General features: G+C 39.2%; 1 protein-coding gene and 1 pseudogene across 1 annotated transcript in view; both read left to right on the forward strand.

Moving 5' to 3' along the window:
* SEC24D (SEC24 homolog D, COPII coat complex component) overlaps positions 1–24000 on the forward strand; it is a 115715-nt gene that overhangs the window by 28404 nt on the left and 63311 nt on the right. The window contains exons 7-8 of the mRNA XM_012811565.2: positions 907–1018; positions 11100–11227. Of these exons, the coding sequence (XP_012667019.1) occupies positions 907–1018; positions 11100–11227 (240 nt within the window). The remainder of the gene's footprint in view (positions 1–906; positions 1019–11099; positions 11228–24000) is intronic.
* Positions 4071–4886, forward strand: LOC111728507 (annotated as a pseudogene).

Here is a 24000-nt window from a genome sequence, read left to right on the forward strand (position 1 = left end):
GACAGAATTAAAAAATACTGTTGAACTGTTCAACTATTCACAAATTCTACTTCAAATGGAAACACAGTGTGCTGTTGTCAAAAGCTGATAACAGACTTGTGTACTTGACCACCATAAACTCTTGCCAGCCAGCCTCGTGCAGTTGTGGTGCCATCAGGCAGAGGAAGTTAGTTGTAATTTCTGTCAATTTTGCCCTTAGGGCTTATTAATGTTCTGATTGTGGTGGTCAATCTGGCAGGATTATTTCATTGAAATTTAACTTATTGTTTGGTATTTTAAATACTACATTTTAAAAATAAAATAAAAATATAAAAAAATGAACAAAAAATATATTAATAAAAATAAAAGGGTTGGTTTGACAAATTTGAATTCAGTCAAAAGGTTGTATTTAGTGACTTACAAGACCACATGACGCCTGAAGGCTACAGCTTCTTTATCACTGCCTTAGGTCATATATTATAAATAATTTCTCCTGAATTTAGTGATTTTTTTTAGCCTTTCAGAGTTTTCTTTTACTTGTAAAATGTTATTACCTTTAAAGAATTATTTTCAATTTCTTTTTCTACCAGATTTTTTTTTTTTTTTAAGGAAATGCTTATCTACGGTCTCAATATACAAATTGAATAAAAACAAAGTTCTCTGAAGGGTCAGGTTCAGAGCTAAATTCTAATAGAATTAAGAAACTATTGTGAAAATTGTAATTGTGAAAGCAAAGAAAGGTGGAACTGAAGATATGGTTGATTCTCCCTAAGAATTTGATCTGAAATGAACTGAAAGGATTTAGAAAATGCCTATTCTTCTATGTGTAAGCAGTGAGAGGAAGGGGAGAGGGAGGAGATTTCTTTAATTGGATGTTGGAAAGAGTCTTAACTCACTGTAACTTCCTCTTGATGTCTTATTTATCAGATCCAGGTGATCGAGAGTGATAGAGCCACACGAGGGGGCCAAGTTTATGCTACCAACACCAGAGGCCAGGTGCCTCCCCTGGTCACTACAGACTGTGTGATACAAGACCAAGGTATTTATTTTCCATGGTATCTTTGATTGAGGTTTTAAAAATTCTCACCATTTTTAAAGCAAATACACTGATACTCTTAACCCTGTTTTAGCTGATGATGGAGCAATTCACCATTAATCTCAGTCCCCCAAGGACTGAGAAAGTACCTCAAGTGAACTCTTTTCTCTGCTTGTTGAAATCTAAAGAGTTTCTGTGAGGTATAGAGAAATAAATCTGCTTAAGAAAAATTCCTCACTTTTGTTTATGGGTTTAAAGTAGTTGATACCCTACTTTGGTTTAGTTTATTTGCTACACTGGAAACAGGGAAGGGCCGTATGAGCAGAATCATGGGTGTTTGAACTCTTGAGAAGTCAGCAGACTTGGTTCTAGCCCCAATGAGGTGTTTTCAGCAAGTCCTTTAACACTTAGGATTCTATTTTCCCACTTTTAAATTGGGGAGAAGAGAAACTGAGCTTTCTGTCTACTGTCTGTGCCTTACCTGCGGTAAGTTTAATATATCTGTCAAGCCTTGTACAGGTTTGCTCCACCCACGAGTAAATTACCCAGTTGTACCCTGAAAAAACAACCTGATGAAATCTGACACCTGAGATTCTGAATATACCATTTTAATGAGTCACGTACTTAATCCTAGAAGTACAACATCATTATACAAACACGCATTTTTCTCACCTCTGAGTTGCTGAGGCACCCACATTCCAGCGGGGGATCCCTTCTCTCTTCGGTTCATCCTCTGTGTTGCCTTCAGAGCTAGACTAATTCTTCAGGCAGCACCGTGGGTAGAAAGAGCTTTGACCGCGACATCCAGACTCCTCTTCTAACTGTCCACATGAGCTTTGCCCATCTCACCTCTCTGAACCTCATCATCACCCCCAGTAATATGTCACCCCCAGACCTGTGCTGCAGGCCGACTCAAGGACAGAGGTGACTCTGTGTGTGCACATGTGTGTGTGTGTATACACATGTAGAAAGAGGGGGTATGACCTGTAGAAGGGTTTGATATAAATTACAGGTATTATTAGAATAGATATTAATATGATAGCAATTAAGATAACTTCATTTATTGTTCTAAAAATAATTTGTTTATTCCTCATTACTTACCAAATCAATCCGAACTAGTTACATGAGTTCCTACTGTAAAGCTCTAAGGATACAGTTGATAATAGGTTGAGCTATGGGAAATTGCTGATCTTTTTCCCTACTATTGTAACCTACAAAAATGACAATTTTATTTCAACTTAATGATAAATGTTATATAGGTGTTTTAATATTTATTTTACTTAATATTTTAAGTAAATATAGTGTTTGAGGCTCTTTTCAACTCCTACCTTTCCTTTACAACTGCCTTAAGTTTGCTAAGTTCTTCCTTTTCCCCCTCACCCCTCTGATTCTCACTTTGTGCTGCCGTCTCTGCAATAGGCTCAGGACTGTTTCTTGTCCATTTCATCCCTACAAATTCACCTGGTATCTAGAAGGTAATGGTCATCCAATAAATATTTATTAAATACATGTACTTAGAATATATAACTCTCATCTCTTTACTTGGGAAATTTTTAGTTCTTCCAAACTCAATTTAAATTTTCTCTTTGAGGCCTGGTGTGGTGGTTCATGCTTATAATCCTAGCACTCTGGGAGGCTGAGGCAAGCTAATTGCTTGAGCTCAGGAGTTCAAGACTGGCCTGAGCAAGAGCAAGACCCCATCTCTACTAAAAATAGAAAAACTAGCCAGGTGTGGTGGCATATGCCAATAGTCCCAGATGTAGCACTCTGGGAGGCCGAGGCAGGTGGATTGCCTGACCTCAGGAGTTCAAGACCAGCCTAAGCAAAGCAAGATCCCAGTCTCCACTAAAAATATTTGGATATTGTGGTAGTTGCCTGTGGTCCCAGCTACTCAGGAGGCTGAGGCAAAAGGGTCACTTGAGGCCAAGAATCACTTGAGGCCAAGAGTTTGAGGTTGCTGTGAGCTATGACACTACATCACCCTATCCAGGGTGACAAAGTGAGACTCTGTCTCAAAAATAAATAAATAAATACATTTTCTGGTTGAAATCTTCTACCATTGCTTCTCCCAGAGTGTTTCACACGTATTTCGTGCCTGTCACATTAAATGTTACTGTGGTTTAGGTCTGTCTGTCTTACCCCCAATCTGTGAGCTGCCTGGAAGCAGGGTTCCACTTGTTTATCCACTCATTCCTGCACACATTATCTGCTGTGCCCCTGTGCTAGACCTGAGATGAATGATAAACTAATAAAAATATACAGATTAACATTATTGTGGTTAATATAGAGGTGGCGAAAAAAGTACACACATAAGAAGGGAAAAAACTATGAAAATTGTAATAATCAAGTCATGTTTGACTTCTGCAATTACAAGAGGTGTTAAAGTATGATTTGTATTCATCTTTTGTTATGGGCATATACTGAATATTATAATTTTAATGCAGTTTTCTTTCCTAAAATGTATATACATTTTTTGGCACCCTCTGCATTTATAAGTAACATGTAAAGGCAATCTTCTAAGAACTTTATGTGGATAAATCCATTTATCCCTATAACTTCATGAGGTAGGCATTAATATCATATTTATATTATAGAGTGGAAACTGAAGCATGGAATGCTTAGGTAATTTACACAGGATATGTAGCTAGTAGGAATATGAACCCCAGAATTCTGACACTAGCATCTGTGTACTTGACCTCCCACTTCATAGCATCTATTCAGTAATAAAATACGGGGTTCTTTTTGTACATGAGTGAATAGTTTGGCAAGGAAAAAGAGATAACAAAATATTAGCACAGGGTGATAAATGTTATAATGGAAGAATAGAAAGCATTTTCCGTGGGAACTTAAAATATGAGGTCGCCAAATAACTGACCCAACTTGCTTTGCTTGAGCAGGGTATGCCCAAGCTGAGTCTAGTGAGCAAGAGTAACTCGGAAGGGATGGGAGGTGGGGGCGGGGAAGGTTGTCAGCAGAGCATAGCGGTGGGAGAGAGCAGCTTGTTAGGAGGAGAGTGTGGATGGCATTCCTTTTACTTTGTTTTGGGTCTCACAGGTGACTTTTTAAAATTGTGGTTAAATAGCTTTCCTATCTTGCAAGATGGTGGGTGAAAACGTTGAGAAGCTGGTTTCTAAAGAGAGGAAACCTGTTAATAAAGAGAAGAGACCTAAGGCCAAGAAGGGGAAGCCCCACTGCAGCCGAAATCCTGTTCTGGTCAGAGGAATAGGCAGATATTCCCAATGTGCCATGTATTCCAGAAAGGCCATGTATAAGAGGAAATATACTGTGGCTAAATCCAAGATTGAAAAGAAAAAGAAGGCGACGGTCCTTGCCACTGTTACAAAACCATTCGGTGGGGACAAGAATGGTGGTACTGGGGTGGTTAAACTTTGCAAAATGCCTAGATACTATCCCACCAAAGATTGGGCTGGAAAACTGCTCATCTGCTGCAAAAAACCACTTAGTCAGCATGTGAGAAAACTGTGATCCAGCATCACACCTGGGACATGCTAATCCTCCTCACTGGGTGCCACAGAGACAAAGGGAGGTTTTCCTAAAACAACTGGGCTTGTGACTGGACCTCTGTCCCTCAATTGAGTTCTTCTATGAAGGACACATGAGAAATTTGTCATCGCCACTACCACAAAAATTGCCATCAGTAATGTTAAAATCCTGAAGCATCTTACTGATGCTTATTTCAAGGAGCAGCAGCTGCAGAAGCCCAGACCCCAGGAAGGTAAGATCTTCACTGCAGAAAAAGAGAAATACAAGATAACAGAACAGTGCAAGGTTGATCAAAAAGCCGAGGACTGAAAATCAGGCTGTTCCTCAGCTCCAAGACTGCCTGTGATCCCTGTTTGCCCTAGCAAATGGAGTTCACGCTCATAAATTAGTGTTTTAAATTTCTTAAAAAGAACCTAATTAAATGCTAATAGATTTTTTTTTTAAATAATGGTGCTTAAATACATACATAACATAAAGTGTGCCATTTTAACCATTTTTAAGTGTATAATTCAGTGGCCTTAATTATATTTACAGTGTTGTGCAACTGTCCTTATCCATTTTGGGGATAATTTTATCATTCCACACCAAAACTCTGCACGTATTAAACAGTAACTCTCCATTCCTCTACTGGGAACCTGTTCTGTTTTCTGTGAATTTACCTGCTTTAGGTGCCCCTCATAGTATTAGCCCTTTTGTGCCTGGCCTGTTTCACTTAGTATAGTATTTTCGAGGCTCATTCACCTTGTGGTGTGTATCAGAATATCATTCCTTGTTAGGGCTGAATAATATTCTACTTTATACATATGCTACATGGTGTTGACCAGTCATCTGTTGAAGGACATTTGAGTTGTTTGTTTCTACCTTTTGGGTAAATAGTGCAGTTCTGAACACCATTGTACAAGTATCAGCAAAATAGTATGAATTCCTAATTTCTATTTTTCTGGGCATATAAGGTACCTGGAAGTGGGATTGAGGGATTATATACTTTATGTGTGAAAAGAATACTCGTCTAAAGGAAGGAGTATCAGAGAAGGCAGGACTAGTGAGGGGCAGGCGTCTCTCATCAGTATGTCTCTTGGCCTGAAGCTTGGCCCCCAGCACGGTTAGACAGCTTCCCCGACATGGAGCGATGCCCTTGGCCCCCAGCACAGCAAGACAGTGGCCCTGACGTGGAGCACTGCCCTTGGCCCCCAGCACGGTTAGACAGTGGCCCTGACGTGGAACACTGCCCTTGGCCCCCAGCACAGTTAGACAGTGGTCCTGACATGGAGCACTGCCCTTGGCCCCCAGCATGGCTAGACAGCTGCCCTGACATGGGGCACTGCCCTTGGCCCATTACACTGATTTGCTGTGAAGTCCCTTCATCTGGCCTGGCTTATTTGCTAATAGTAGTAAATTTTTTAGGATGTAGCCCCAAAATCTCAGATATATACAGAAATTCCCACCCAGAATACAGAACTGGGAGGGACCTTGAACTTCGTCTGCTGAGCTCTTTCACTTTATAGATGGGAGGACCCTCAGGACAGGGAGGTTGTGTGATTTGCCCAAGGCCACATAGCTAGTCAGTATCAGCCATTAATGAAGAGCCACTACCTCAAAAATGCTCCTCCTTTGTCTCTGGCTATAGGCTCTGATTTTAAGAATCAGCTTGTCCCTTGGTTTGGTGCTGTGCTCATCCTTTAAGGTCCTGGTCCAGCCCCCCACCCTTTGTGTCGTCACCTCTGCTCCAAGTGCAGTCCTTATGTCCCTGGTGCTGCTTCCTAACCAGACTCTGCTGCGATGCTGTGTTTCTGTTATCTCTCTCTCCCCCGGATGGTGAAGCCAGAGACTGTGCTCTCTTCAGTCTCTAAACCCTGGCATGGGACTTGGCTTTATAGATGTCTATTGAACGAGTTTATTGAGTATTTTCAGTCAGATCACCCCATGATGCTCTTTATTAAACATCTCAAAAAGTTCTGAATCTTAGTTCCAGGTTGCCAAATTATCTACAGTAGCTATACCTTCCATGCCCCACTGTTGAGTACGTGTTTATAAAAACAAATTCTCAATTGCTTTTTGAAACTTTATTCTTTGGGTACATTCTTTTCCTGAAATAAGAGTTTGTTTAATCACCTATTTGAGCTTATTCATATGTAGTTTCACTATCATAAAAATAAACCCTTTAAAGGTAACAAATACTTGATTTTGATATAATATTGGTCGTTTTGACCACTAAATATTAACAATGGAAAATTAAAATACCCTTTTAAGTACCCAAAAATTGTTAGTTCACAGTCTGTGTAACATGTATGATGATAATGAGGAAGATTTTCTCTAACTATGAAACAAATGATAGGATTCAAGTGTATTTATACTTATTACCTAATTTTTTTCTCTTTTTATTCCCACTGCCAACACTCTAGTTTTATTAGTGCTTATCTGGACTTTTATAGCAGTGGACTGGTCTACCTGTCTCTAGTCTTTTCTTACCTATCTACTCTCATTAGAATGATTTTCTTCAAGTATTTCTTTGCTCATCTTACTAAGATGCTAAAACATGTTCCATCATTGCCCGTGGCAGTCAGGATTGGTCTCAACTCATTCAGCATTACAGACCCTCATGAGGAGAATTATGATAGATTCTCATGCCACTGTTGCCTCTTATTAGCTCTTTGACCTTTAAAAGTCCCTTAATGTCTTGGTATCTCAGGGTCCTTGTCAGTAAAGTGGATCATGAGGCTGTCAATCTCATAGGGTTATCTTGGGACTGACATGAGTTTATATGTGCCAGTCTTAGAATCCTGCCAAATATGTTGGCAGTTGCCATTATTGTTGCCATCCCTTTCTTTTAGATGTTTTTCAAAGGAGCCGAAGAACAGGATTCAGCCTGCAGTCATATTAATTTTTCCTACACAATATGTTGTTTGTATTTGAATTAGTTCTCATTATATAAAAATCAGAATATTCTATATAAAAGTCCAGATTTCCAGCTTGTCCTAAAATGTATGTGAAATGTGGCATCTTTAGTTTGCAGCTAGGGATGGAGCACAGTAAACTCAACGTTCTGAAGTCCAAACTTCAGTCATTTCAGGCCTGCACGTGCTGCAAGACGTGGCCAGAAAAGGCTCACAGGAACTCTGCAGTCTCCACTTAAACTCAGCTCCGTACACTTCCCAAGTATTCTCACTTTTTCTGCTCTTCACACTTTCTCCTCAAACCTGTAGCACCTCCTCTCCCATTCTTTCTTTGAGCTGTTCTCACTGTCTCTGTTCAGAAGAGAACTTCCACAGACTGCCCCGCACCCAGCACAGCCCCACCGCCCCCACCACAGTGTGCCTCCCGCTCTACCTGCCTGCTGCTGGCTGCCTGTGAGCGATCTGTGCTGCAGTGGAAAGCCAGCCTCTCTCCTATGCACAACTAAAGGATGTTGCCACAAAATTCCTTCTTCTTACAACATTGTCGCAGCCCCTGTGGCCCTGGTCTCGATTGCTATCGCCATGCTGTAGGAAGGAACCAGACATGAGGCGGATTAGAAGTACAAGCTTTCAGGAGGCGGGCTAACCTTGATTGCAGGGTAGCCCCGGGCAACCTGTGTAGTAGCCTTTTATTGAGACAGTACAAGACAGGTGAGGGGAGTATTAGACAATGACTGTGTGCCTAAGGATCGCCATGGGCTCGGCCTCCTTCTCTGCAAGGAACACCTGTGAAGGAATTGCCCAAGGTTCCTCCCCCAATCCCCAAATCATCTTGCTCAGAGGTTCTCTGGCTCTTGGCATCCTCTACACATCAGTATTTTTTTTTTTTTTTACAGAATTATTCCCATCTTTTTAAAAACAAACAAACAAAAAAACCCCCTTCTTCCATCTTAGAAAAGCAAACTTTTTTTGATACACTTCCCTTACCAGCTATCCCTTTTTTATTGCTCCCCTCTACAAGGAAACTCAGAAAAACTGTAACTCATTCTTCTCTGTCTGTTATCTCTTAAACTGAGTGGTTCCCCCAGCCTCCCAGCAGGACTCTCTGCGGGGTCTCCAGCAGCGCCATCTGGCACAGATGATCATGCTTTCGCTCTGATATGCTTTCTTCGCTTCACTTCTGAGATAGTGGACTGTCTTTCACGGTCCGTTAGCCGTGTTCTCTCTTCTTTAACCACCTTATTTTAGAGGACCCTCAGGCTCAGTACTTGCTCATCGTCTTTTCTTTGGCCACAGCTATTCCCTTGGTGGCTTTAACCTATTCCCTCTATGTGATGAGAACTCCCCAGAAGTCTATCCCCACCCAGACTTCAGCCCAGCCTCCAGACTCACATATGTAGTTGCCTACTCTGCATTGCTGTTTGACAGTGAATAGATTTCCCAAACCGGACATGCCCCAAACCAGATTCCTGATCTCCACACACCCATCACCACATCCCTTCCCTTCATACAGTCTTTCTCTTCCCTGGATGGCAACTGCAGCTTCTAGTTCCTCAGGCCACAGCCCTTCGAGTCACTCCTGACCCCACACCCTACCACACCTTGCTTCACACCTGTACATCATGCCAATTATCAAATAAGGCACTGTACGTTCGCTTAGATCCAGGATCCGGCCACTTCTCAGCACCTCTGCTGCAGTGACGCTGGTTCCTGTAGCAGCCTGGTGCTGCTCCTCCCCACTGCAGTCCCTTCACAGAGGAACCCAAATACGATCCTGACGCTTCCCTGCTCCAGACCTGATGGTGGCTCCCCATTTCATTCCAAGGCAGAGGTTTAAATGTTCAGAGTCTACATGCTCTGGCCCCTGCTGCTTCTCTCAACCCATCCCTGGTGGGTTTGTGCCCCACAGTGGCCCCACTCTGTGGCCTCATGCTGCCCCTCCATGTGGCCAGGTGCGTCCTTCCCCCACCCCCCACGTCTGCCTAGGTAGATCCCTCGCTGCCTCTGGGTTTTTGTTCAAATGTTACCTTTATAAGAAGACCTGCCTCATAAATATTCAGACTTGCAATCTCCCCCCTCCATCCCTGATATTTCTTAACCAGTTATGATTTTTCATAGCACTTATCACCTTCTAATGCTCTATATAATGTACTCATGTGTTAGGTTTAATATTTATTATCCTGTCCTTTGCAAGAATATATGCTCTAAAAGGCAGCACCTAGGACGGTGCCCCTAATGTAGTAGATGTGCAATAAATGTTTCCTGATTACATTCTTTTAGTAATATTATAATTTCATTTCAAAATTTATTTTAGGTAAGTTATTCTAATGGTTAAAAAAAACTCTTTGTAGGCTGGGTATGGTGGTTCATGCCTGTAATTCTAGCAATCTGGGAGGCAGCGGTGGGTGGATCCCTTGAGTTCAGGAGATAGAGACTAGCCTGAACAAAAGGGAGGCTCTGTCTCTACTAAAAATAGAAAAACTATTTGGGTATGGTGGTTCACCCCTGTAGTTCCAGCTACTGGGGAGGATGAGTGAAGCAAAAGAATTGTTGAAGCCCAAGAGTTTGAAGTTGCTGTGAGTTACGCCACAGCACTCTACCTAGCAGGACGGAGTGAAACTCTGTCTCAAAAAAACAAAAAACAAAACAAGAAAACCCTAGATATTGCCATAGATACTGTTTTAGCACTCACGTATGCTACGGAATAAAGATATTTGGTCAGAAAGTCAAGCATACATTAAAAATTGATTGGGGAGGTGAGCACTCAAAAATTACCTGTTTGGCACTGTGTGCAGTATTCTGGTGACGGGCACTCTGTGTACGTCCTGACTTCAGCTCTGTGAAGTTCATCCACATAACAAAACACTCATACCCCCTTTACCTATTGAAATGAAGATTAGTAAATTAATTAGAAATATATTTTCATGTTTTTAAAAATAATATTCTTTTATTTTTGAGACAGAGTCTAACTATGTAACCCTTGATGGAGTGCCATGATGTCACATGGGCTTAAGTGATTCTCTTGCCTCAGTCTCCTAGTTTTAGCTGGGACTATAGGTGCCAGCCACAATGGCCAGCTATTTTTTTTGTTGTTATAATTGTCATTATTGTTTGCTGGGCCCAGGCCAAGTTCAAACCCACCGGCACTTTAGCTGCTGAGCTACAGGTGCCAAGCCTAAAATAATATTCTTATTAAAAGTAGATTTTTTCAAATTCAGTTTCCAAATTTAGAAAAAAGTCAAATGGAATAATATTTGACAAAACATCACTTACTAATATGAAATAATGTGAAAATGTTTACCTTTCCCATAAAAGCAGAAGAGGATGAAGAATTGATTGTGATCCAAAAAGTTTGTTATTTCATATTTTTGTGCCTCTTTATTCCATTGAATCTAAGTGCCCTATATTTAGGTACATGCAGACTGTACTTATGGAAAATAATATGATTAAAACATACCTTTGCTATAGACTTCTAGTGTTTTATTTTGCAAGAAAGTATAGCATGCTTGGATATACATTGTAGAATAGTACAGTACTACGTTTTGTTTTTTAAAGGAATCATGAAGAGGGTTTTACAGACAAGAAATAAGGCAATTCATTATCTAGAAGTACCTTTATGAATTTTAGATATCTTAGGGTGTACTTTTCCTGAGCCAGTTTTAATCGTATCCTCTTGAACGTTTCAGGCAATGCTAGTCCTCGGTACATCCGATGCACCACGTACTGTTTCCCGTGCACGTCGGATATGGCTAAGCAAGCTCAGATTCCACTAGCTGCCGTCATCAAACCTTTTGCCACGATTCCTTCAAATGAGGTAAGAATGACAAATAATAGAGATTCAGTATCTTCTCAATGGCAAAATTACTCTTTTATCATTATTTTCGTATATATTATTCTGTATGAAAACAGAAAATTGGAGTTTACTTATATAATGCGAAAACATTAGTCATTCAGTCCATAAGGAAAACAAAAATCTGACAAGCTTATGTATTTTGGCATTGTGTATACCAAACACTAAGGGACTAAGTCACTTTATTTCATTTGAGGGAAACTTTGTTTACAATAAAAATGTGTGTCAAAACATAGCCCATTATAGTCACCCTACAAAGTTATCTCTTGCCGTTTCCAGTCAACCCCTACCCTTTGGCACAAACCCTCTTTTCTGGCAACCACTGTTCTGATTTTTTTCCATGATAGATTTGTTTTGACTATTCTAGGACTTCATATAAATAGTTTCATAGAGTATGCACTATTTTGTGCGAGGTTGCTCCCACTCAGCATAACGTTTTACAGAGCCCTGTATTGTTGCATTGGTCAGTAGGCTGCTTCTCTTTTTATTGATGAATAGTATTTCTATGTGTGGATGCACTAGTTTGCTTATCTAGTTTTCTTATTGAGGGACATTTTGGCTGTTGTGAATAAAGCTGTTATAGACAATATCATATAAGTCTTTTTAAAATTAAAAAAAAATCGTGTACATGGTAGTTGTGTATCTTTCTAGGGTACATGTGGTGTTTTGTTCCAGGTATACAATGTGGATTATCAAATCAGGGTATTTGGGGTATCCAGTTCTTTGTGTTGGGAACATTCAAATTCCACTTTTTTATTTATTTTGAACTCTAACTTATTGTTGATTATAGTAACTTCGGTGTGCTATCAAATATTGTTCATTTCATCTAACTGTCTGACTACCTGCTACGCTTCCCAGACTCTGGTAACCATCATTCTACTCTCTGTCTCCATGATATCAACTGTTTTTAATATTTAGCTCCCACATATGAGTGAGAACATGGAGATTTGTCTTTCTGTGCTTGGCTTATCTCGCTTAACATAATGTTCTCCAGTTACACCCATGTTTTTATACCTAACAAGATTTCATTCTTTCGTGTGGTTATTTCATATGCTATTGTATATATGTACTACAATGTCTTTATCCATTCATCCGCTGATAGACACTTAGGTTGATTTACAAATCTTGGCTGTTGTGACTAGTGCTGCAGTAGCATGAGGCACGTGGGTATCTTTTTGATATCCTGAATTCCCCTTCTTTGAATATATATTCAGTGGTGGAATTGCTTGGTCATGTGCTAGTGGCATTTTCAGTTATTTGAGGAGCCTCCATATAGTTCTCTGGAGTGGTTACACTGATTTACATTCCTGCCAACTGTGTACTGGGTTGCCTTTTGTCCATATCCTTATTAGCATTTGTTTTCGCCTATCCCTTTAATAAAAGCCATTTTTAGGGTGAGACGATATCTCATTATAGTTCTGATTTCCATTTCTCTGATGACAAATGATGTTGAGCATTTTTTCATTTACCTGTTGGCCTTTGTATGTCTTCTTTTCAAAATGTCTATCCAGATCCTTTGCTAGTTTTTTAATCATATTATTTGATTTTTTCTTACTGAGTTGTTAGAGCTCTGTGTATATCCCGGTTATTAATCCTTTGTCAGATGGTGGTTTGCACGTGTTTCTGAGGGGGTTGCCTCTCCCCTCTGCTGATTGTTTTTTTCCACTATGCAGAAGCTTTTGAGCTTGTTGTTTGATTTCTGGTTGTTTTGTTTTCCTCTCTTCCTTCTAATTTCCTGCCTCTTTTGTTTGGTTAAAAGTGATTTTTTTCCTAGCAGTGTGTTTTAATTTCTTTCTTTATACTGTTTATGTATCTGTTGTAGGTTGTTTGATTTGAGGTTATCGTGAGCCTTGCAAAAACCATTTTATAAACAATAATTTTAAACACAAGGAACTCTATCTCCAAATAAAGAAATAATCAAAGAGAAGTATAATAGAAACTCTGCTGTTTAACTCGATACCCCTGCTTTTTAACTGTTTGTTGTTTCCAACCTTTATCTTTTTATATATAGTATCATTCAGAGTTGGTGTCGTTGTTTTTGATAGTTTTGTCTCAGTCTTCCTACTCAAGATGCAAGTCTTTTAGACACCACAATTCCAGCAATAGGGTATTCTGTGTTTGTGTCCTTGTTGCTACCAGTGAGTTGTATACCTTCAGATTATTTCTTATTCATTAATGTCCTTTTCTTTCCCATTGAAAATTCCTTTTAGCATTTCTTGGAGGATGGGCCTCTTGTGGATGACATCCCTCTGCTTTTGGTTATCTGGGAAAGCATTTCTCCTTCGTGTTGGAAACATATTTTTGCAGGATATAATATTTTAGGACTAAGGTTTTCTTCCTTCAGCACTTTGATAATTCACGCCACTCTTTCCTGGCCTATAGGGTTTCCACTGAGAAGTTTGCTGCCAGACTTACTGGAGGTCCTTTAATGTTCTTTTATTCTTTTTTCTTGCTTTCCTTTAGACCTTTTCTTTATGTGTGACCTTTGGGAGTTTGATTGTTAAATGTCTTGGGGTGGTCCTGTTTGGATTAAATGTTTCGTATTCTATGACTTTCTTATATGTGGTTTTTTATATCTTTCTTTAGGTTTGGAAAGTTCTGTCTTATTATTCCTTTAAATAAACTTCCTACCCAAATCTCTCTACCTCCTAAGGCCAATTACTCTTAGATTTTGAGGCTGTTTTCTAGATCTTATAGGCATGCTTCATTCTTCGTTTTCTTCTTCTTTCTCTCTTTCTTCTCTTTTCACATAGCCTGTCTTCAAGGTCACTAGTTCTTTCTTCTGCTTATTCAGTCCTGCTGTTGGGGGATTGATGCATTTCTCAGTTTGTCAACTGAATTCTTAAGCTCTAAAATTTCTGCTTGACTTTTTTTTTTTTATATTATTTCAATCATTTTGTTAAATCTCTCTGGTAGGCTTCTGATTTCCTTCTCTGTGTTGTCTTGAGGATCTTTGAGTTTCTATAGGACAGCTATTTTGAGTTCTTTGTCTGAGCAGTCACCTATGTCCATCACTCCAGGATTGGTCACTGGCACCTTACTCAGTTCATGTGGTGAGGTCGTGTCTTCCTGGATGGTCTTTATACTTGTGTATGTTCATTGATTTCTGGCCATTGTAGAGTTACGTATTTACTTTAATCTTCATGGTTTCAGCTTGTTTGAACCATCCTTCTTAAGAAGGCTTTCCAAGTATTCAAGGGGAATTGAGTGTAGTGATTTAGGTCTTTGGCTATTGCAGCTGAATCTGCACTAGGGGTTCCAGTGCCCCAAGCCCAGAAATGCTGTGACTCCTGCAGACTTCAGGTGGTACTGCCTTTGTGGACTTGGGTAAGATACAGGAGAATTCCCTGGGTCACCGTGAGTCTCTCACTCTCTTTCCCTCTCTGTGCTAGGCTGCTGGAGTTGGGGAGAGTGACATGGGCACTCTCTCCTGGCCTCTGGCACCAGGTCATGCCTGAAGCCAACCTTGTTTCACCCAAGCCCATAGTGACTATTGCTTGACTGCCTGTGATATTTATTCAAAGCCCAACAGCTGTTTAGTCAGTCGGTGGCAAATCCTACCAGGACTGAGTTCTTCCCTTCAGGGTGGCATCTTTCCTTCTGGCCCATGCTGGATCCAGAAATGCCATCTGGAAGTCAAGGTCTGGACTCCGAGGCTTCAGTTACCTGCTTGGTACCTTATGGTAGCCAACTGGTACCCAAGTTGAAAAATACAGTCCTCTGAACTTTTCCCTTTCCTTTCCCAGTGGAGGAGGATTCTCTCTGAACCAAGGGGGCTACAGTTAGGAGAGGGTGACACTGGCACTAGCTTGGTTGCACCTGTTCATATGCCACTGGGTGACAGGCCCCCTGTGTCTACTGGCTGGGAGCTAGCACAGCTGCAGTAACTGCCCAAGGACTATAGCCTCTGTGGCCTGAGTGACCAATGAATTTAGTCCAGACCCTATGTTGCTTTTTGTCAGCTAGTGGTTGGGCTGGACAGTTTTGGGGGTAGATAATTTTCCTCTGACCGGGCTGATGTAAATGCTCCTCATGAGCACCAGAAGAATTCTGCCATATGCTGTGTTTCCCTGTCCCAGAGAAGCCCTGAGTTTCACTGCAAAGTCCCATCGTCACTTCACTCTCCCTCCCCAGGGGACTCAGATTCTTTCTGCACTGCATGTGCTGGTGGGGCCCTGCTGGGAGATGTGGAGGGGGTGCAGGCAAGGCAAGATTTTCTTTCCTGCCCTCTTCAGTGGGCTATCCTTAATACAATATTAAACCAGGTAGAAATATTACTCACCAATTTTGGGTTCTCCTGAAGATGCTTATTTGCATAGATAGTTATTGAAATTGTTGCTCATGAGGTGAGATCACTGCTAGAGGATTCCAGTGGCCATCTTGCTCTGTCCCTCTCTCGTACAAGTCTTCCCTTGGACACATATTCATTATTGCTGGGTTAGTACCTGTGAATAGCTTTCTGGCTTGTAGGGTACATACTTTTTAGTTTTATAAGAAACTGGCAGATTATTTTCCAAAGTGATTGATTGTACCATTTTATAATCCTTCCAACGTTGTATCAGAGTTCTACTCTCCATAATCTCTGGCATTTGATGTTTTAGCTTTTTAATTTTAGCAAATATTATCAGTATGTAGTAGTAGTATCCATGAGATATGTTTTTATTTCAGTTTTTAAGCTTTTAAGCCAAATTTGTTGGCTCATGCCTGTAATCCTAGCACTTTTGGAGGTGGAGGCAGGAGGATCACTTGAGGCCAAGAGTTAGGGACCAGCCTGGCCAATATAGTCAGACGGCACCTCTATAAAAAATAATTTAAAAAATTAGCTGGGCATAATTGTGTGTGCCTGTAGTCCTAACTACTTGGGGAGCTGAGGCAGGAGGATCACTTGAGCCCAGGAGGTTGAAGTTACAGTAAGCTATGGTCACAAAACTGCACTCTAGTCTAGGCAATAGAGCAAGACTCTGTCTATTAAAAAGTAAAAAAAAAAAAAAAATTAAATAAATCAATAACAAATTTTATTCCTTGAAGAAAATTTCAGAAGAATACAGCAAATAGTATAATACTCATGTACACACAGCCTATCATTAACAAGTGTTATTATTTTGGCATATTCGTTTATGGTAATTGTTAAAGAATATGTTACCAAACTTTATGGCAGTATATCAAGTCACCTACAATCTGGCCCATCCCTTTTAACCCTTTCTCTCTAGGAGCAAACATTATAAAGAATTTTATAGGTACCCTCCAAGTGTTTTTATATGTGACTTCATATGCAGGTATACATAATAACACATAGTATTGGTCTTCACTTTTTTAAAGAGTCAATTATTGTACTTTCATGTAAATAAAGCAAGCATTCCAAAATGAAAAGGGCATACAATAAAAAACAGCTACGTTCCTACTTTTGCTACCTCCCCCTTTCAGACTCCCCTTATAGGATCTTCGTGTTTCCTTCTAGAAATAAAATACGTATCTACCATCATATAATGGTCCATTCTTTAAAAAAATACATACGTATTTTATAGCACAGCAAAGATACGGTTCTGTACTTTTCTTAACTAATATGTCTGGCACTCATACATATTAGTACCATTAGAATTGCCTCATTGTTTAAAATCTCTGGGTAGCAAAATACGTGTATTAATCAGTGAAACATTATTATAACTGTGTATACCAAATCAATTTTGAGATGCATACAGATTTCAAAAATGTGAAACTTCTATGAGTCCTAAAACCAAGAAAATGTGTTGCCGTAAACGTACCTAGAAGAACCAGTGGTGCAGCTTCTCTTGGAGGGAGGGGGTTGCTACAAACCTGTGCCCTCTACTTTGCTCATTCCTCTGCTGTCTGAGCCTTCCTGTAGTCATCTTTCATTGTTTCCATAGTCAGGAGAAGGTAACATTTGTACTTTGAAAGAAACCTGTAGAATCTATAAATAAAAAAATATTGAGGCAGCAACTTTATTGTGCATTCATTCACACTGTGGATACTTGGGATTTCTGCCCTGAACAGCCAGTTTGTGGTGCGCCTTGCTCACGGTGTGCGTTTGCATGAAAATAACCAGGCAAAGCAAGATTAATAGTTTCCACTGCTGCACATTTGGCTTAAAAGCATAAAAACTGAAATAAAAATCTATCTCATGGATATCTTATGAGAAGGTAGACTGGGGTCACACATGCGTGCAGCAGTGGAGACTATTAATAGACTCCGTAACTTTCCTCTTGTTATCACCTTAGTATTATGACATTATTCAGTAAAACCTTTTGGAAAATAAAAACTGATATTTTGTCTTTTGATTGATAAAAATCTTCCAAACATTAGTCCAAGGCTCTTCTAAAAATGTAGATACATATTTCATGTGTATATGGATGTGGATATGGTCTCTATTTTCCAAAGTTGTTTGCTTGAGTCAAATACTACCCCTCCCCCAGCACAAGATCTCTTTTTCAGTGCAAATGTGTGCTGCATTTTCATTTCTGTGCTTTCCAAAGTCATAAACAGATGAGGTTAGAGTGGTAGTTTATTTTTGGAATCTGACTTAGGGAGAAGCTCTACTTATAAAAATAACACACTCTATTGTCTTAATGTTGCTGGAGACTCAGCATACAGACCGTGTAAATGCATTTTGACAGTACTATTTTCTCTCTTCAAGATCGCTCTGCAAAAAGACCTTTCTTTTTCCTTAGACCTTTAAGAGAGAAGCACTCTGCCATGTACTATATTTAAGAAGAATTGCTGTCCTTAATGGGACAGTGTCCCTAAGTTTGAATGAAGACATTTTCTATTTAAAGGCATACTTTTATTTGTTGAATTATACTTAGAGCTTAAAAATAAAAAAAGGACTGTGAAACTGAATGTGCAACTCATACCTGTAATTCTAGCACTTTGAGAGGTGAAAGTGGGAAGATTACTTGAGTCCAGGAATTTAAGACCAAACTGGACAACATAGTGAGACCCCATCTCTAAAAATAAATTAATTAAAAAGCATGAGAAGGACCCTAAAACACCAGAAGAAGTTCCATAGGGGCATGCACTCAAAAAATGTCTTAAACTGGACTTACAGTTGGAAGAGCCACTGTCATCAGGAAAACACATTGCTGCTGCATGTTACACACTAGCTGGATTAAAGTTCACATACTATCAGCTCGGCATCTGTAGCTCAGCGGCTAGGGCACCAGCCACATACACTGGAGCTGGTGGGTTTGAATCCAGCCCAGGCCTGCCAAACAACAATGACAACTACAACCAAAAAAATAGGTGGATGTTGCAGCAGGCGCCTGTAGTCCCAGCTACTTGGGAGGCTGAAGCAAGAGAATCGCTTAAGCCCAAGAGTTGGAGGTTGCTGTGAGCTATGATGCTACAGCACTCTACCAAGGATGACATAGTGAAGATTCTGTCTCAAAACAAAAAAGTTCATAAACTATCAAGTAAATGGGCCTTCCTGACTGATTTGTCCTTTGTGGTTTCCATGACACCATCAGGGTATGTTTTCTCTACATTGTAGGTGGGGAACATTTTAGTTCCCTTTGTTGTTTTCCTGACCTCTAATTTTAGAGTTAATCAGGTCTTATACTTGGGATCTTCTCTCTGTAGACTGCTTACGCCCTCCAAAGACAATAATATTATCTGTAACAGCAGTTCTAGTACCGATGAGAATAATAAGTCAAAATTAATGACTTAATGAGCCCACTTACAAGTTTGAAAATATTTGCTTATTTACTTAATCCTTACATCAACCTATTTGTTACCCGCATTTCGAATATAAGGAAACTGAGGCACGGTGTTAAATAACTTTTTTTTTTAAATAAGAGAAATGTTTATTTTCAAATACATGGGTATGGGGAGAATCCTGTGAGTGATTACTCTGTTAGATAACTTGTTCAAGTCAACAGCGACTACATAGCAGAACTGGGATTCAAACTCTGGCAGTTTGACACCGGAGTCCTTAACTCTAAGTTGCTATGTTGTTACTCTGTCTTTCATTAATTAATTAATTCATTCATTCATTCTATGTCTTCGGCTTCATATTCACAGAAGCAAATACCTCTATGAAATTTCTCTCCTTGGGTATCTCATAAAAACTACAAACGTAACATGTTCTAAAAGTGTCCTTTTGATCTATGTGCTCTAAACCTGTTCATTCTTCCACATAGCAATAAATAGCACTGTCATTTATTTAACTGCTCCAACCAAACACCAAAAATGGAACAATTAGAATAAGCAATAATAGAAAATGAGGGACATGCTTTTTCAGATAACTGTAACTGACAATCAGGGAAATAGTAAGTTTTATTTAAACTATTGTTTCTAAAGATGGATGAATTACATGAATAGTGTTATTCTACATGTGAAACACATTTATTTTAAATCATAGCCATGTATATTAATGCAATCATGGGGTACAATGTGCTGGTTTTACATACTATTTGAAATGCTTTCATCAAACCGGTTTGAAACACATTTTTAATTGTTTTTCTATATAATAAATGCCTTATTTTTAGGTTAGTAAAATTTTGGGATTTGATTGCTTATCTGGATAATATTGCCATCATTACTTCAATTTTAAAAATTTCCCTTAAAGATATCCTGCTTTTGCCATCTACCAAAAGATTGTATTTAGTAGTTTTTTTCAAGTTGATGTCATTGTTTGACAGGTTCCAACCTGTTTAAGCATGGGATTGTGTTAGCAACGGCTTTTAAAAATAAACCAAACGCTGGTTTGATCAGAGAATGTTCCCTGGGAACATTTGCTTTGGAGATGTATGGAATTTCCAGGGCATAGCTATGTCCTCATTGTTTAACAGTTCATATTCCAGACCATAAATTTTTTGGTGTGCTTTAAGTGAAACCCATCCCCACATTCAATACAATTAGCTATGAGGTATTTACTTAGCAAAAGCAATTGGTTATATTGTAAGCTTTTTTGTTTAGTAAACTCTCTTTCGATTTTGATGATACCAGACACATTATTTTAAGAACTGAAGTAAAAACAGTACAAAAAGTCCAGTGTAAAGGATTTAATATTTGAACTAGTTTAATTTTGCATTTCGTTTCTCTAGAATAGGAAATCTTTACATTTTTGGACATTGCATGCATATAATTATACATGCAATTAAGTAATTTCACCTGTAAACAAGATGGTAGAAGATTTTACTCCATTTGTGACTAGACTCAGCAGTGTCTGTGTATAATTTTAGATTATAAACATATAATAGTTAAAGTAATTTCCTTGCTTATTGAATTGGCAAGGATAAACTTTTTTAGAAGACTAAATTTCAGTGGATTTTTAGTCCACTACTTACTCAGCTACACTTTGGAGATTTGGAGCAAAACGAGACCAGTTATTCTTGAGTAGGACTTACAGAAAGTCAAGCTGCAAATTTTCAGGTACGTAGCTAATACTTGTACAATGTGGAAAAGGCTTTGATGGGGATCATCTCATTGTTTATAGGGAGCAGAGTTTCATGGAAGAGTTTACGTGAGTTATAACTCAATAAATAAGAACACTTGTCCTGTTTTAAATACTGTTTAAATTCTTTCTCTTAATAATTGTTCATATTCTGATAGGTTCCATAGATAAGGAGAAGGTGACATTGGAGAGATGAAAAAGGAATAGATGTCAACTGATGATGAGGTTAACAAAAAGGGAAAACCTGTCAGAGAATAAACTCAACACGGAATAGGCTTCCCATGTATCACCTGCGGAAGGCATTGCTGGGCATGCTCTTGACTTCTCCGCCAGTGTTGCTTCCATGAGTTGGCATCATCTTGGCAACATTTCTACTGCTGTTTAGTATATCAAAGAAAAAAATCGTACTTCCCTGTAGCAGTTTATGTCACGATGGCAGGGTGTCATTCTTCTTTTAGGAAGATAGCAGCTTGTGAAGAAGGCGTTATCCCACTGTGATAGATGATGCAGTTCACAGGTTCTGGGGCTATCAACATTCTATAGCTAATAAGTGTTACTGCTGGAACTCAATATTTCAAATTCTAAGTTTTTTAAATCCATCTGGCTGCAAACAAGCTTGTTAAAGAGAACTTCTTTTTCCTGCCAGCTATAGTTTTAGCGATGGGCCTCTTCCTCCTCCTGCGAGCTCATGATTTATCTTGAAATGTCCGATTTAGATTTTGGCTTCAGGCTGCTGCTTTGTACTCCTTGAAGACGGACACCTCTGAGATTTCTTCAGTGGACGGGACGTAGAATAGGGGTCTTAGGTGAATAAATGGACTCTCCTCAGGGTTGAATAGACATAAAACAGACAAAAATAAACCAAAGCACAGCATGGTGTCTGATGTGTAGGTACTTTAGGCCTCTAAATTACTATCTTAGTGTGCTGGAACACTGGTGTGTCATGCTGTCCCTGGGCAGCAGTTAGGTCTATTGACAAACACGTTGCCAATGAAGTAAAAGTTTTCATCCTACTTTGGATATTTTCATACTTCTAAATGACTACAAACTTCTCTTATGGTCCTATTACCTCTTTAGCAAACTTTGTGAGTAAAGAAAAAAAGTCATTAGAGACATGAGTGATGTATTTTTTATCATTGCTAGAAACAGCTCAGTTTGGTCTCTTACACGGTATTAAAATTTTTAAAAAAGGATGAAAATCTTTAAAATATTATAATACCGTCTCTTCTACGGTATCAAAGAGAGAGGTTCTATTTCATTATAAAGGGTAGAACAATAAAATAATTAGAATTTTTGATGAATACATGTTAGGAACCAATAAGAATTGACTACATTCTTTGAAGCACAATATACCGTAACTAAATGGGGAAATACTGGATTAGGAGCCAAGAAGTAATTTCAGATCTCTGCTGTGCCTTGTGTTGTGACCTTGGGTCTCCATTTTCAAAAGGGAGAATATCCTATAAATCTAGAAGGCTGATGGTGTTTGTGTTACTTTTCAGGTCATTACTGAGCATTCAACATGAATTACCATTTGTTTATGAAATCTTACATGTTGCTAGAAATTTATGTGAACGAATTGCACAGCCCAGCTGAAAGTGATTTCAATTGTATTATGCTTTTAGAATAAGTCCATAGTGTATTATTTAAAAAGAACATATGAAGATTGTGACTATGCATTTTTACATGTAGCCCAAATTTAGCTAGGTTAATGCTAAATTAAATCTCTCTGCGCTGAGATTAGACTGATTGCTGCATAATACCATGACTCTAGAGGACTTTTTTTTTTTTTTTTTTTGAGACAGAGCCTCAAGCTGTCCCCCTGGGTAGAGTGCCATGGCATTACAGCTCACAGTAACCTCCAACTCCTGAGCTCAAGCGAGTCTCCTGCCTCTGCCTCCCAAGTAGCTGGGACCACAGGCGCCCGCCACAACGCCCGGCTATTTTTTGGTTGCAGCCGTCATTGTTGTTTTTGGCGGGTCCGGGCTGGGGATTCGAACCCGCCACCTTAGGTGTATGTGGCTGGCGCCTTAGCCGGTTGAGCTATAGGCGCCGAGCCGACTCTAGAGGACTTTAAGAAGACTTATAACTTCAATTAATTTTAAGTGAGAGCTTTAAAAGCCAGCATTTATTCTTTAAGGTGAGCAGTGTAATCTTGTCTGCTTTAATGCTATATTTTTAAAGCATAAACATAAAAACTCAGAAATTTAAAATACATGTACTCAAGTAGAGAAGAATGATGAATATAACATTTGAAATACTTTTTTGTATAAAGTTACTTTAGAAAGGAATCTCTTCCCTTAAGGTTTTTGGTCGCTGTTTACATAGTGCTATGAGAAAGTTGGGCAGCTGAAGAACAGAATGTTATACCCTTTCAGAACTGTGTATAGCACTGCACCCAGACACGGGGAGAGTCACACTTGTCAGGGCAAAGGTCATTAGAATTCTGTTTTAAGTTATATTTTAGAAGCTAAATGCACCAAGCTTATTTTATCAATCACAAAATTATTCGTATAAATCTTAATTTTTAAGTGGAGATTAACTTCAGGAGAAACAAGAATTTAATGGTCTGCTGTGCTTTACTTTTCTGCAAATAGGGTGTAGATTTTGTGACCTCTGGGCCCTGGTGGTTGCAGGCCACTGGGACCCACACCGGACACCTTGCATGTGGAACGGGGAGATGAGTGAGAAGCCACCCCAAAGAGGAATGTTTTAAAGCCTTCTTACTATCATTTCTGTCGATTCTAAGACCCACGTTTTCTCACATGTTCACATTTCTAAAATAGGAACATGTCTTATTGACAAAAACTTCCTAGCACTGTATCATGTTCAGTTTGAAAGCTTCAGTGTCTCTTAGAACTGATGGGATTTTAGAGTCAATGAAATATGCCACCTGTATCTTACCTCATGATCCTAACTTGAGTCAAACATTAATAATACAAGGGTTTACAGTGCATGCAACTTATGTGTCCCCTGGTCATCAAGTAAGACGAAGCCAAATACTTTAAGTTTCATAGGGACCAAGTTTTTACTAAATAAAAGAGGCAAAAAGAATTAATAAGCAAAATTCTGTTTTTATGAAGGAAGGAAAGAAGAAGGGAAAGAAGATAGCAAAAGAAAACTCGACCTAAACTTTGAAATGTTTGTTTCTTAAAATGTTTGAAACTGACACCCAAGTTTGGCTAAAGCACGAATTATTTTTGAAGTGGTTGTCAGGAATTAGAGCATTGTTATAAGTACAGTGATAAGGGCAGAAGCTTGGGGTCAGTAGAGTTATTTATATAACTTCATTCTATTACTTTTAGCAGTGTGACTTTGAAAAACTTGT

This window comes from Otolemur garnettii, unplaced genomic scaffold (assembly GCF_000181295.1).
Source record: "Otolemur garnettii isolate 467f Iridium unplaced genomic scaffold, OtoGar3 scaffold00164, whole genome shotgun sequence".
Taxonomy (NCBI): Eukaryota; Metazoa; Chordata; class Mammalia; order Primates; family Galagidae; genus Otolemur; species Otolemur garnettii.